The sequence below is a fragment of the Piliocolobus tephrosceles genome, chromosome 2 (genome assembly GCF_002776525.5).
Source record: "Piliocolobus tephrosceles isolate RC106 chromosome 2, ASM277652v3, whole genome shotgun sequence".
Lineage (NCBI taxonomy): Eukaryota > Metazoa > Chordata > Mammalia > Primates > Cercopithecidae > Piliocolobus > Piliocolobus tephrosceles.
In genome coordinates this window covers 187,123,490-187,139,484 of record NC_045435.1, presented here as the reverse complement: position 1 = coordinate 187,139,484, position 15,995 = coordinate 187,123,490, and the positions used below count along the sequence as shown (strand labels likewise).

Here is a 15,995-nt window from a genome sequence, read left to right as displayed (position 1 = left end):
TCCGCACACCTGTCTTAGGCTGATTTCCAGCCAGTAAACTAAGGCACATTCAAGTCAACTTTTCCAAGAGAGGAACTGTATCAGTACCAGTTATAAAATAAAAATCACAGAAGTCATGATACTTGCTAGAGATGTGGCCACTGCCCTCTGACACACTTGATTTATAATCCTTCAATACTTACCCTTTCCTAGCTAAGGTAACAAAGAATCTGAGTAACTCCTGGGCAATTATTTGTGGCTTAATTTATTTAACAGAAGTATTTGGGAATCCTTGACTAAAACAGTATTTTAGAAAAAATCCTGAATTACTGAGTTAGTTAAAAGAGAGAGCTAAATATACATAATTAATATGAGAATAATACGGTCATTGTTTTGAGACTAACACTTGGGTAACTGAGCAACAGGAAAGAGTACAGCAATACTATTAGCAGGGTTTCTACATCTTCTTTTTCCTCACAACCATTACTGAGACTGTGAGGTGGGACCAGAAGCCCAACGGAGGTATTTGTTCAAGAGAGACCAGTGGTAAACACCAACTGTATCAGGAATACACAACCTAGGTTTCATTCTTCTGGGCCTAAACTCCCTCCCTAAAAACCCTGTATTGTACAAATTCTCTCCCTACTCCTCCACTCTTTTTCCACCTAGCTTGACCTTCTATTTGTTAGCTGTTTATGCTTTGTCTTCCTCTGTACATTTTACACTACTATCAGAAAAATGTCTTTGTCTTTCCATGGAGGTCCAAAGTGTTGCCCTGTGCACTGTCACTGATGAATAAAGTCTGCTAAACTGGAACTTGCAACTACCACAGCAGAATGAATTGCAGTAACTGCTTATTTTGTTTACAGTTTCTGATCAATGAGGGGAAAGATAACAGTCAAACTCATTCTAGATAGGTCTTGCACTGTGACATAAATAAGAATTGTTGGTGATACGTATGTATCTTTCAGTCTGCCACAAACCATGTTGCTTCAAAGGAAAGAGAAAAGGGTACAGGATAGAGATGAAGGATAATGTAAGCACAAAGAAAGTAGAGACGGGAAAAGAAGTTCATTGTGGAAAATATGAAAGCATGTGAAAATATGAAAGCATGTGAAAATATGAAAGCATGTGAAAATGCTACATTCTTCTATAATCAAAGTACTGTATATGAAAACTAAGACTGTTCATGACCAGAAGTACTTGCATTTCATTCTTAAAGGGAACAGAATGAGTTTTCAATCTTAGCAGTAACTTTTACATATTTTCAAAAATTCAGAGATTTTTCATGCTGATGGAACCTTCTCAGATCAGATTCACATATGCAATACAGATAATTTATATATCCATATATCCTAACTATATTTGCAGAGCTTAACTTAAAAGCAGAGTCCCCTTTTCATTTCTAATGTTATTTCTAATTAGAAAACAAACAAAACACACTCTACCTTCCACTCAGGGTCTTGCTTTCTTTTGTCCAAAGATGATTTCTCCCGCTCCTTGGCTTTTTTGTAAGCTTTCTTTTCTTCAGCCATTAGAAGTCGAGCGATTTCCTAAACAAAATACAGTCAATATCATTAACTGCAGAGTTGCAGATAGAAATATACTAGGATATTTCCAAAGAATATCAGCTAAACTCATTAACTTACTTCATCCTGAGCTACTTGAGCGGCTCTCATGTCCACCTGGGTAGCCTATGATATCAAAAATACAAAAACAAAGAATTTAATTGGAGTCTATGTTGTACATATCCTGTACAAATCACGCTGGTTTATGAAAGTAATTGTGACACACGTTCCTGAGGTTGATCATCAGTTGGTAGGCTTTCACCAACCAGAGTAGGAACTCTAGATTTTATCAAATCCTACAGCAGGGTCATGGAGAACTATCATGGAGATGGAGACACGGAGTTATGGACTTCATTGCTAATGTTCACTCACTAAGCAAAACTGGATCCTTTATTCGTATTGTCTTGATTTTTCCACTCATAAGGAAAAAACAAGGTTTCTCAATTGATAGAGGACTATTAATATAATTTCAAGATGGACTAAATTCACACACACAAAAAACAATACCCATCAATATATCTAAACTTTTGCCTTCAACTTTGCTCACCAGAAGTTCTTCTTCTTGTAGTTTTCTGGCAATTTCAGCATCATACCATTCCTGATCCCTGTGGGTCGTTCGTGACGGAGCAGGTATAGTTTCTTTCGTCACTCTTGGCTTAATTCCTTAAAAAAAAAAAAACTCAATGTAATAGAACAACTGAGAATGTTTTCTGAAAAGTTATGTAATTTAAGATAAAGGACATTTTCTTTAGTAGCTAACAATATGACCTCTACTCCAGAATTCAGTGTGGGGTGCATTAAAAATATTTTTGCCTTAGGGATGGAAGTGGCAATGTAGACAATGCATGCATTTAAACAACGATATCTAACCAAGCCTGCCTGGTAAAAAGTCCCCTCTCACATAGTTTCTGCAACAGCAGAAAATTATGTAAGAAGTTGCAAGTGAGGCCCCAGAAAAATATAAAGTCAATATAAAAAAAAAGTCATAGAAAACAAAAAGAATTTAAAGATAAGCAAATTACAGAGTCAGAGTTTAAAGGAGGCTACACTGTCAAGGCTGGAGGAGAGGAGAGGCTTCTTTCTATCTATCTCAGTCTGCATACTTACATTTCAGAGGGAGCAGAAACAGCAGCACCTGGTAGTCATGTGATAATACCTGTTAGACAAGCAGTGGCCCTGCCATGGCTTTTGCTCTGAGAGTAAATAAACCCACTCACTTTAGATCTTCCCCACAGCTTTGATCAGACTGATGGCACTGTGACATCTTAGGGCTATATTGACAGTACAATGACCAGAGTTCTATTCCAATTTATTCCTATAAAGCAATTCTGGCCTTAAAATTTTACTCGACAGTGTATTATATTTAGAATTAATAAAAATTTTGAACACAGTGAACAAGATTATTCATCTGAAACAGTTCATTTCAGTAAATTAACTATTCAGAGGACAAAGAAAATGTACTCCCAATTGTCTCTTTATGCCAGTGGTTGTCAGTCAGGGCTACATATTTAAATCACATGATGGTGCTTTGAATCCATTTGCCCCAACCCCCCCAGATTCTAAATTAAGTACCCTGGGTGTGCCCTGTCCTTGGGTAAGTTTGTTTTAAATCTCCCCAGTTGATTCTTACTAGCAATTAATATTGGCATCACCTGTTTAGTGTATTATATCCATTAAAATTACCGTAAATTAAAATGCTTTTTGTCAAAATTCCTCACCACACTTGACTCACTTGCTATTAATTTAAAAATAAAATAAAATACAAGCAAACACTGGGCAAATGATGAGAATGTAAGTATTTTGTGAAGCCTATCTTTGTACAACTTTCAACCTGGCTTCTGTGGCTTCAGAAGCCACAGACTCATACACATCTGTATTTCCCTCAAAGACTAGTAAACATGGCTTTCTTAGCTTCAGACCTAATAGAACCTGATTGCACAGGCCACTTCAAAGCATCTCTAGAGCCACTGAGTCTTATGCTGGGCTGGACTTAATCTAGATTTCTGAGTGGTTTGGGACAGCAAAAAACAACAACAACAACAACAAACAGTGGCATAGTCCCAAGAGTGGACCATTTGAAACAGAATATAAATCTCCCTGAGTTATTTAGCTTAGTCATAACTAGGAAGGCAGATTTCAAAGAACATGAAATTAGATACGGAACTCAGTACTGGGCAATGTCAGTGGACAAATAGTCTGCTATATATACCATGTTCCAATGTATAGAAAAAATGATACTTCAATAAGCAGCCCAAAGCTTAATTAAGGATGACGGAACATGCCTAGCTCCTTCACTTTTGCCATTCAGGGAAATAATACAGTGGGATGTGCTCAAATTTCAAGAGACCAAATTTTCTCCACTATTACGCCTCCTTAAGTACACCACAGAATTAGCCAAGAAGATTTTTCACTTTTAATTTCATTAAAGACACATTGTTTTAAAATCTACCAAAGGCAATATTCCATTGAAGAGTCTAATTCAGTTTGACAGGGTGATAACACTATAACCTCTGGCAGTTAAAAAGAGAATGATGACTCAGTAAGAGTCAGAATCTGAGGTAGTATCTCTCAGTTCCAAATATTTAGAGGGGAAACGGTTTATTTAAACCCTTGATGTATCACTGGAATGTGTAAATCTCATTAAGTAGAAAATCCCCACAGCTTGGAATACTAAATTTCTGCATTGTCAGGATGCCCATTCTCTGCAGTGTCCTCTGGACCCAAGGTGACAAAAATTTTTGTAAGGATATAGAAAAAGAACTCACAGAGAAGTGTAAGGCCGTCATTAAAGAAAACAAAGATGTCTACATTTTTTTTTAATGTAATTAATGAAGGAAATTAACAGACTAGCTTCCCTCATCTCAGTATCCTAAACAGACTCTGGAAACTAGCTTTCAAAAAAGCAGGTGAGTGGTATTTTCAAGTTCCATATGTATCTTAATTTAACACTTCCTTGTTTTTTTCTATTCATCATCCTTCACCTGGAGAACGTAAGAACATCCCTAAATGAACACAAAACTTCAGCCTTAAATAAATTTACAGAATAAAATTGTTTAAAGTACTGATATTGAAGATAAATTTATTCTGAGCTTGGAATAAGGTAAAATGATAGATTCTTTTTGATATCATGTAAGAGTATTTGTAATAAGCCAGTTTGACATTTAGGGAATGCCACAGCATATCTGACTAACAATTCACAGCAGAAAAGTGCACATATTTTATGGCCCTATGAGTTTAGAAGTTAACCTGCAGAAAATGATAAGCTGTTAAGAATTTATAGTCCAACAGAGAAGTAACTCTGAAAGGTTAGGTACACCCATTGCCCTGTAGATAGTTATCTTATACTCAAAATTTCATTTTGCACTCCCTTTCAACTGATTCTATTAATGCTGCTCCGCAAATACTCTTAGAACCAGCTGCTTGTCATCCTACTAGTTTCTTCATTATTAAGTTAAATGTAAATTTGGCCTGTCCTAACAACTTTAAGAATTGTGCTTTTACAACAGCTAGATGCCACTACCTAGTAATTATATTTTAATGTAATCCTCTGACCTGTTTTCCAGGAAGTTACAAAATCAAATGCCTACAGGGGCTAGAAAGGTAAAATGTAAAAAGCAAGCTGAATATAAAATGATAGAAATAACGCAGCTCATGTTGTAGCCATCTTAATATCTGCCTAGTAACACGGTTTTTTAATCCCTTGTGGTGGCAAAATAAAAAACAAAACAAAACATTTGCAATTCTAGTAGTGGAGCCTGTGAGTCAGTGTTTAGTGTCATGCTTCCTAAGCCTACTTAAAATATCCTGGAGCATAACTAAAAGCCATAAAGCCTAACTAGCCCTCAGAGCACTCCTGAAAGTCAGATTCACAGAAGCAGAAATGTAGAGGTCAGTGTATCACCATTCTTCCTCCATACTTCCCCCAAGCCTCTGGAACTCCAAAATGTCTTTCTAAACCTGAAAATGGTGTAATTTCCTCATAAACCTACTCAAGACAGATTACATCACACTTTCCTCTATTTTTCCACAGCTCTTTGCGTCTCCCTAACAAAGTGTATCTAGTTGGTAACTGTTTACAAAGCCATCTTTTTGGCTGAAATCCAAGCACAAAGCCGAAGACAAGGATATTTGTGGCAGCTACTCAGAATGGCTTCTGGAACTAAATTTTAATTTTCTGCATAGCCAAGTCCTTTAATAAGAAATAACATGACAGGAAAAACCAACTTAACCTGAATCTACAACCTAGAAACAAGTTCTCTGACCACAGATAGGGCTCGACTGGCTCCTTGGTACAGCCACATGGAAAGCACCACCTCAGCAGTTAATAGAAAATAGAGCCATTACTGTGTCAATGATGGACTTCAGAGTTAAGCCTCAGTGGTGCCAGAAATTTGAGATTTATCTATAATATTTACCTCATTCTTATATAGGTACCAATAACTTACCTGTATTGGTACTTTAGAACACCAACTGTAGAGTTAGAGCTGGAGAAAGTTAGAGCATAAAAAGTAACTTAATGCAGTGACTTTAAACTTTAAGTTCCTAAGAATCCACCTCCACGTCTAAAGCATGTCCAAACTGCCAGGCCTTACTCCAGAGATGATAATATATGTGAAACCCAGAAATTTCCATTTTTAGTTAACAGCTGATTCTGATGAAAATGAACTGAGGCATATTATTTGAAAAACACTTTCTTAGAAGACTGCCTATCCAGTTCCTCGTTTTACAAATGAGAAAGATGAGGCCTAAAAAATAACAGTATTTCCGGCTCTATCGGCCTTTTGGTTAGACAAACACTATCAAGATGGGCTCATCAGCTCTTCTGGGTTCACTGAAGTAAAACCAGAAATTCGGGAGTTTTGATTTGGTGTCAGAATCTCTGATACACAGTCTCAGTAAATGAAGAACCACATCTGGAATGGGTACCTCTAATAGAGCCTGGGCCTGGAATAACTCTCCAAGAATCAGTGCATTCTCACAGAAGGGAAAAGTTACAAATATTTTCCTTCTTCTTACAGATCTGAGATTAAGTGTATACCTTTTACAATATGTTGCTCTAGGATTTATTTCAAAGTCATGAGCACAAACTGGAGAGAAAGAAAGGCTGCTTAAGATACTTATTAAATTCATTGGTTTGTAGTTATATACATGATACCAGGACTTCCATCGAGACTGTCCTCTATTACCTGGGTCATGGAGGTGGAGCTGCTCCTCACTCTCTGAGAATGGAGGAGTCCTGGGCCTGTGTCTCCTTTTTCTGTGCTCACCTTGCCCATGGTCCCTCCCATATACAACTTCCTTGCAGTGAAGCCCTGCTTTTTGTGAGGACTTGGGTGAAAGTCGATCTTGGTGTCGAGACTGTTTTTCCCAATTTCGAGTCTGATAGTTATTCTTAGCCTCCCAGTCATCACATTCAGTGCTCAGAAACACTTCACCACTGATTGTGGGAAGCAGAGGTCGCCGGGGCCTCTCCTGAGCGGACCGTTTCCTTTCATGCTGCCCATTGTTAATTTGGGGCTTGTCCCTCTCTTTGCCAGAGCTAGAGGATGACAGGGATCTCTCTGATGAAAGATGCTGTTCTGGCTCTTCCAAGTTCTCCAGTGGATGTTCTGGTTTCTCTTTCTTCTGCTTCACAGTCTTTCCATCTCTTTGGAGTCTACAAGGTCTTGAGAATCCAGAACCCAATTCCCTGGCCCTCCTTGACCCTGGTTGGTCTGAGTGGAGGCAGAGGGATGTGAAAAATAAAAATGCAGATTAATTTAATGAGAGTATGAACTCATTACACAAGGGAGAGTCTGGGCCCCAGTTTAAGGTACTTTAAAAATGGAGAAAACTGCTTTTCCAACTTAACAAATTGAGAAGAGGGGATGAGCATTACTGAAACAGTTCATGCATACCTAAAGAATTCTGGGTATACAGCCAAAATAGTAAGAAACTAAAATTAAGTGAAACAAATGTGAAAGAAGAGCTTGATCATGATTAGGCAGAGCTGACAACACTTTAATATTTGCCAATAACAAAATTATAGCCATTGAACATTAAGTTCTATTTATAAACCAATTTGAAACTAATATAGAGTAAAAAGAGGTTGAGAAATCTTGTAAAACAAAAAAATTAAGCTTTGTAATCTCAGACAGAGGCTTTCAAATATTCTTACTGGAAATATCAATAAAACTGTATCAGAATATTGCTAGTTTCTCGAGTTCAGAGGAATGATCCACAGATTTTTATATTCCTCCATCTGTCCACTTTATGTGGCCAAAGCAAACATACCCAGTCACTTCAGAAAATAGCCCTCTATTACAGTTCAATGTAAAAGAGGGTCAAGTAGATGAGAATTTTAAGTGAGTCCGTGACCCTCTTATCTTTAGATAATTGTTACCAATCTTAGTTGAAACTTGGCAAAGGAAAAAAATTCAAAGGGTTGCTTTGATGGAATATATAAAAAGGAGTTGCTTCCTAAATACATTTCAAAAAACTGTATGATACTGTATTATTTGTATAAAAATACAATATATGCTAAGTATATGTCCCCAAATTTAACATACACTTCAAAAACAGCACAAATATAGTGCTTTCTCAGGTCATTTTTTGGCACAAATATAATGTGAAAACAAAGGCAGTAAATTCATATGCACTTTACAAGAATATACTGATTTAACATTTTCTAAAACTTTTACTATGTTTTGGAAATAACAAAAAAATCCCAATTCCATGGAAAATTGCTATGATAGCCAAGATTCCGTGATGGCATTAACCACTCACTGAACTGCATCAAAGAGCTGCTGTAAGTTGATGAGATATAAAGAAAGTAAAAAACTATATGTTTTCCTTTAAAACTGTTTCATTTGATATTAATGTTAAAGGAATACAGCAAGAGATATGTGCTAAATGTACGAATGATGTAAGTTTCCATTAAAAACCTCAAATTGTTTCCTCTTGAGCTTTCCAGAAGAAAAGAAAGCTTGCTTCCAAAGACAATACTAAATTAGAATCTGTTTTCTAAACAGTCTGTACAAGTATTTATCTTCATCATTTATGGTTAAGTTTATATTTTACATAAAATCAAAAGCAAAAGAGAAGAATTACCCGGTGATAAAAAAAAAATTACCTGCTCTTTTAAATAAACTATTATTTTAAGTCTATCATGACCACATGAGAATCAAGTGACTACTGCTATAAAGTTTACAGACCAGCTACTTAATGATCACATCCAGGGAACAATAGTTTACAGTGTTAATAAAAATGGGCTCACTCACGAGTTGCACAAGTGAAGCCTACCTTCCAGCTCAAAAGAAACAAAAAGAAATTGGTTTTGACATGAATTTGTGATGTTATGATTTTTAATTCCTTCTAAATAGTTAATTGATATTCATAGTTTTAGGAAATAAGTTGCAGAATTATTACAGAGCTGTTACTACATTTTTACAGAGCTGACTGGAAAAAATTTATTCTCTAATAATAAATTTGTTGTGACAGCTTTAAATCTTGGAAAGAAAAAGATGAGGTGAGGAATCTATCTGAATGATTTAAAACCTCATACAGTTGAGGATTGAGACTTGTTTCTTGAGACCAAGTTATTTGGCAAATATAACTTACTCCCTCACTGCCAAAACATATATAGGTATTATGTATTGGCATATACATAATACATATATATACACACACACATATATTTATACACATATATATCTGCATTTTATATGTGTGCCTCCATGTTTGACTTTCAAAATAAGAGATATACAAAATATTACATTATACACATATAACACTGATATATGTATAAACAATAAGTACTTTACCAAAATTGCATTATTTGATCTTCTTAACATCCAAATGAAGGATTTACTTTTATAATCTCCATTTTATTTAGTACATAACTTCATTAAAATTAATATTGTTCTAAGGAGGGGATAGGACTTGAACCACAGTCTTATGACTCCAAAGACCATGACTTAAAAAAAAAAAATCACTAATATGACTTCAGTAAGACACTTTGAAAGAAAAACATGGATTCACTAATAAATGATATATGCCATTTAAGACTTGATATAAATTTGACAAATGTTTAATACAATTTTAAATTTGTAGAAAATCGATAAATAATCATTCTAATAGATGATGTATTAAAGTTCGAGTTAAATAAAAGTTGAAAAAATTGACCATTTCTGTAACGATATACTGTGATTACTATGCAAGTAAGGCAAAAAATCAAATAGATATACAAAGACATACAGAGAAGTATAATGAAAGAATATCCCAGATGTGTTGGAAAAGGACCACTGCAAAGAACCGAAGGACTGTTTTGTAAATAAGGGCTGAATTGTTATATGGTTTCTGTGGAACTGAACTTGGTCTAACACAAGGGCATATTCATAAGGACTCTATGTTCAACAATATACAATCTCCCAACACCACAGCTGAGGCAAGAGAAATTTGAGTATTTACATGCACACGTTCAGGAGGTCACCACTTCCTGTTCCTCAATACTCCCTCAAAGTCTGTCTCTCCCCAAAGAAACAAGCATATATGCTACTCTCCACAAATTTATCAGAGTAACTAAAATAAACATAAAATACTTTTAAAAGCTTTTATGTGTCCCTGAAAAACCAATGAATTCTTAACATAGTCTCCTGCCCTAAAGAAACAAATCGGGATGACAGTACTCTGATCAAAAAGACAGGTTTGATCTCAATTCGAGTCAGTATAAGGCTTTAAGAGGGGAATGCTAAAATTAATACTTTAATACATTTAATTCCTTGGCATCCTAATGCTTTTACAGACTGAACAGTTTAAAATAATAATGTTTACAGTGAATACATCTCCAAAGCAGAATTTTTAAAAAGGGAAAAACACCAGACCACATTTCTAAGATTTAAATTGAAGGTGAAGAGTAATACTTTACTTTCTGATCTTTAGCACAGCAAAATGTTGCAATAAGTTTTCTTTTTAAATGACATAACATACAGATTCATCAGAAAAACCAGCAAAAAGAAAATGGCTATCAAAAAAGAGATGAGTGTTTTACATACAGAGGAAGAATACATCAAGCAATAAATTGAGAATCAGCCTGCTTACTGAAAAGGCTGAGCTCTACTGATTATGGTAAATTTAGAGCAAAAAAAGTTACTGGGCAAAATTACACTCAAACTATAATAATCCCATCACCTACATATACATTGCTTTCATTCTACTCATCAGAGAAACACATACTTACCTTTCATAATGGAATTACAGAAAAGCAGTTGATGACTGGTTTGTAAGGCCCTTTAGGATCACTGACCTTAAATTCCTTACTCTCTAAAAGTTGCCTTTAGGTTTTGTTCACTTGCGATCCTAAGTATCGGTCCTCAAGCTGAATTTCATTAAATACTGACACTTGAAACTATAGGAACGTCTTTGCTTTGACAGGTCTTTGAGAAGGACTCAACAATACTTGCAAATACTCGTTTCCCAACACATTTTTAAGATACATAATCACCACCACAACTGCCACCACCACACCATCACCACCACCACACTGCAAAGCAGGCACCAGAGAGGCGAAACTGTGGGAATCACTCCCTCAGAAATCATACTATATGGTAATCAAATAGCAAAGAAAGGATTAAAAGAAAAACAATGAACATGGAAATCTTAAAATTTAATATTGTTTGTCATCAGCAGGCTAAACCATTGGCCTAGGTTTAAAAGACAAGAAAGCACAGAACAAAGCTTTGTTACCCAGTAACTGATGAATGGTATACCTTCTTTCTTCATACCACTTTCCTGCTTCAAACAGTACTGCCCAGACTTCTTGAGAAAGGTTAAGTCCAGAGACTCATCCACCATTTTCCACACCCCATTTATATGCTTAGATTATAATAAAGCATTCCAAGTGGCTAAAGTTTAAAAGAATGCATGCCAATTCTTACAAAATCATATTCAAATTTGAGCAGCCATGAAAGTGGCTCTGGTTGTCCAACTAAAGAACAGATAAGGCCGGGTGCAGTGGTTCACATCTGTAATCCCACCACTTTGGGAGGCTGATGCGGGCGGATTACTTGAGGTCTGGAGTTCAAGGCCAGCCTGGCCAACATGGTGAAACCTCGTCTCTACTAAAAATACAAAATTAGCCAGGCGTGGCAGTACATGCCTGTAATTCTAGCTACCTGGGAGGCTGAGGGAGCAGAACTGCTTGAGCCTTGGAGGCGGAGGTTGCAGTGAGCAGAGATAGCACCACTGCACTCCAGCCTGGGTGACAGAGCGAGACTCCATCTCAAAAACAAAACAAAAACAAAACAAAACAAAGCAAAACAAAACATGAATTTATTAGATTCAAATAGAATTCTGCCACATATCTAAATGTACCCAGTGCCAGGGGATAAGAGAAACATTCCCAGATCCCTAAGGTCACTTCATGAACAAAATTAAAGGAGTGTTTTATGGTCGAGTCTAAGGATAGAATAGATCATGATGCAGGAATTGTTACCTCCATCTTCATAATAGTAACTATCTGCATAAGCACGGGTTGCTGGGAACTCCGGAAAGTGTTTCTTTCTCTTTTTTTCTTCCTGTAACTCCTTCTCTTGCAAAAGGCGAGCTATGTCCTGTAAAGACAAGAGAGAATGGAAACATGCATTACCAAAGAACAAACAAACTCCATACAGTGGGGCGTGACATTCCACTGCCAAGTTTGTATGTGCTCTGTCCATGGCTCTCTAGACTTTCTGGCATTAGTTTCACATCTTCAAATGCCAGATGATTGCTCAACAGGAGTAGCACATGATCTAGATAAGTGAGACAGGCTTTTTTACATTGAAATTTAAATCTAATACAATATAAAGACATTCAAAATTCAGTACTTCCTAAAGCAGGTTACACAACAGAATTTTAAAAATACATATTTGTGGGTCCTTTTTTCAAGCTGATGATTCAGTAAGTCTAGATGGGGCAGGATGTAGTAAACTACAAAACTTTATAATTACAATTTAATTTAAAAACTATTGAAAAGAACTCTTCCGGGGATTCCGATTTCACTTTGCATTAGAATACCACTGTCTTAACTGAAAAAAAGACAACAATCTTCCTTCTGTCTCCCACCTGTTCATCCCCAGGCAAATTTTTAGCAGTTATTGAGAGGCACTGTGAGGCACAGAATGATGAGTAACATTCCATAATGTTCCCTAAAAGATTATCATCTTTTATGAAAACAAAAGTTTCATAGAAACTTTTAAAAAAACAAATAAATAACTACAATAAAATTGTAAATGCCGCAAAAAAATGTCCATGGGAGTACAAAAGAGGGAATACGATTTTTGCTTAAAGCAATCAGTACAAGATTCTGCACTGTGTTCGGCTTTGAACAGAGAACTGAATTCCAACAAGCAAAGTCGAAACGGGAAACATCAGCAAGCTGTGAACATTTTAATGGGCACCTATCTAAGGAACAGCCAATAGTTCAATTAGAACATGAGATACGGAGTGCTGTAGAAAAAGCTGAGGCTAGAAAAAACAGTCTAAGGCTGGATCCCAGGAATTCCTTTTAGACAATCTTAAGAAGTCTGGTCTCTGTAACATAGGGGATGAAGGATTACTAAAGGTTTTGAGCTGCAGAGTGACAATGTTCTGAATCTGAAGATTATTTCTATGAAAGCCCTATAAAATAGCCTATAAACTTATAAGCTCATGCACACTTTTAAGGAGAGAAGTCTATAGCTATCATCAGATTCTTAAAGGCTCATACAAATATGGGAACGATACTCACTGGTACAAATGGTAGTAACAATCATTGGTAGTTTGAGGTACTTACTTCTTTATATTTATCAATAATAAGGAATACAAGAAGTACTAAATGTTAACGTTAACGTTCATTTAAAGCAAGAATTACTATTCTTCAAATTTTATGAATAGGTGCAAATGAAAAACCCATTAAGACTGCAATATACAGTTTTAAAAGAAAATTTAAGTGAATTAATTTTTTTCACATCTATGCAGAAACAAGCTGGATGCTCAATCTAGGTAATTAGCAATATTTATCCATATCCTCAGCTGTTTTTTTTACTATTCATCCAAATAGCCTTACAAATCGGACTTTATGTCAAATACAAACTTAAAATGTACCATTAAAACACTTTTAACTGACACATATATACATACTTTTTGATAAGTAATCTATGTAAACACCCATGCAAGTGTCGGACACTTAAGTGGGCACTCAAAATGTTGCAAGTCAGAGTGAAAGGTAAAAGATATCATAATCCTACTTAACACAAGTATACTTTTCATGAATAGAACTCTGAATTTCTAAGACTGATGGAAAAACTATCTCCTAAATCTGAAAGCTAAAATTAATTTCTTTTCCAGTTCAGGTTAGACATGTTTTAAAGAGACACTGGGAGAGAAATAGTCACTACTAAAATGAATTTGAGGGGAACTTCAATTTTTTATCTGTACAACAGAAAGTTTGAACTATTCAATCTTAAAAAAAGCCAAATGTCTTTGACTCCCTAATGTATCATTTTAACAACTCTGTCTACCAGGTGTCAATCCCTGTGCCAGATTCTTTAGCTTTAATATCTTACAAAGTCATGTATCAATTAGGAACAGAGGAACGGGACAGATACCCTACTCTCCAAAAAACTATTATTTGTTACAGAAGAATTTTCCAAATTTCTATAATGTTTACTACAGAAGTAGAAAGAAATGTAAACATTTCCTTGAGCTGTATGTTTACTAAGCAACCAGAACTATATTTTCCTAAGTGTTCTGCTTTACAGTAAACAAATATTTCCCCCACTATAACTGAGGAAAACATAAAGGAAAATTACCAGGTCCAATTTCCAGCAAAAATTATAAACTATGCTCCACAGACCTGGTAGACACAGCTTTATTAAAATGATAAATTAAGGAGTCAAAGACATTTGGCTTTAAGATTGAATAGTTCAAACTTTCCATTGTACAGATAAAGAATTGAAGTTCCCCCCAAAATTGATATTAGTAGTGACTATCTCCCAGTGTCTCTTAAAATCACGTCTAACTTGAGCTGTAAGAGAAAAGAGATTCATTTTAACATTCAGATTTAGGGGATAGTTTTTCTATCAAAGTCTCAGAAATTCAGAGTTCTATTCATATAATTGCTTATAACTGCCCTCCTGCTACTGAATTTAGTCCTAATGGAAGCATAGTAATACGCCACTCTCTCAGTGTAAAGAACCAGGAGAGAAAAAAAGAATTATGCCCCTTCTTATAATGCATTAGCTGGTCAAAGAAAGTGCTTTTAATCAAGTCAAAAAAATAATAATCATAGTATGTCATGCATCTTAGCACCCAAACTTTTTTGCTCTTCTAAGCTCTCAGCTCTTTTTTGAAAGAAAAGGTCTGCTAGGCTTGAGGAAAGAAAGGACAAAAATTCAATGGAAAACTGTCGCTATATTATAGCTGAGGTTTAGCACAAGTCCGCTCTCCTCCCTGCTTTCCAACATTACTATGCAATGAGTTTTGTCAGATAATTTCAATATAAAGTAAATCCCCCTGAAACAAGCTGAAGATGGCAATTATCAGTCACAGTACTTGGATGTAGCTAACCAGCTTAGTCACCTTTGATACAAACAATCTCCTTGGTCCTCAGCTTCCTTCCTGTTAATGGTAAGTCTAGAACAGCACTTTCCAAGCCGGTTCCTGAGAACACTGGCCTCAAAACTTTATCCAAAAAAAACACAACTTTCAATAGAAGGCATGCAGCATATCTAACTCTTCAAGATGTGTATTAGTAAATTTTAAAACTTTAAAAGAAAAAAAAAACCACATTATCTTCCAGTAACCTATAATTTTCCAAATGTATGACAGAAGCTTCTGTTCACATTTTTAAAAAATTCAGGTAATTAATGTTCTACATAACTTGGGAAAACAAATCTAAATGAACTCTTAAGCTCTTTTAAAGTCATTTTTAGTTATATTTTAATTAACAAGATAGACTTCTGGGCTGATATGTAAAAATAACCCTGTTCGATAGAAGACTTCCTAGTAAACACAGTAATTGAAATGGGAGTTTACCATTGTATCTCACCTTTCCCTTCTGTTACCCAAGCTCAGCTAACTCTGGAAAATTTGAAACTATAACCATAAGGAAGGAAACAGTTAAGGATCTCTAGAATACTAAAGAAAGGTAATTTTAATGAAAACATAGATGTAGTGATTCCCTTCAGTAGGCCAGACATGTGCCCTGTGCCAAACTCTTTAGCTTTAAAGAATAATGCTATGAGCACTGGGGGATTGGTATATATGGTAAACATCCTTAAAGTTCTTAACTTCTGGTAAAACAATTAGCATAACGTAAGACGTGAAAACATGGCTTTAAGAGCAGCATTAATATAAACAAGGTGCAGTGGCACCCAGAGGATCCCCACACATCTTTCCCAAGTAGATGACAAGTAACTGAAACATGGTGTTGGGTTCCTTGGGGTATAT

At 35.7% G+C, this 15,995-nt stretch overlaps 1 protein-coding gene across 2 annotated transcripts in view; it reads right to left on the bottom strand.

Annotated features, from left to right (window-relative positions):
- CCDC50 (coiled-coil domain containing 50) overlaps window positions 1-15,995 on the bottom strand; it is a 69,430-nt gene that overhangs the window by 14,910 nt on the left and 38,525 nt on the right. The window contains exons 5-9 of one of the 2 annotated variants that reach the window (XM_023214748.3): window positions 12,019-12,136; window positions 6,734-7,261; window positions 2,095-2,210; window positions 1,629-1,673; window positions 1,428-1,532 (exon numbers count right to left, since the gene is read on the bottom strand). In XM_023214748.3, the coding sequence (XP_023070516.1) occupies window positions 1,428-1,532; window positions 1,629-1,673; window positions 2,095-2,210; window positions 6,734-7,261; window positions 12,019-12,136 (912 nt within the window). The remainder of the gene's footprint in view (window positions 1-1,427; window positions 1,533-1,628; window positions 1,674-2,094; window positions 2,211-6,733; window positions 7,262-12,018; window positions 12,137-15,995) is intronic. The other variant, XM_023214747.1, reaches the window with a different exon arrangement.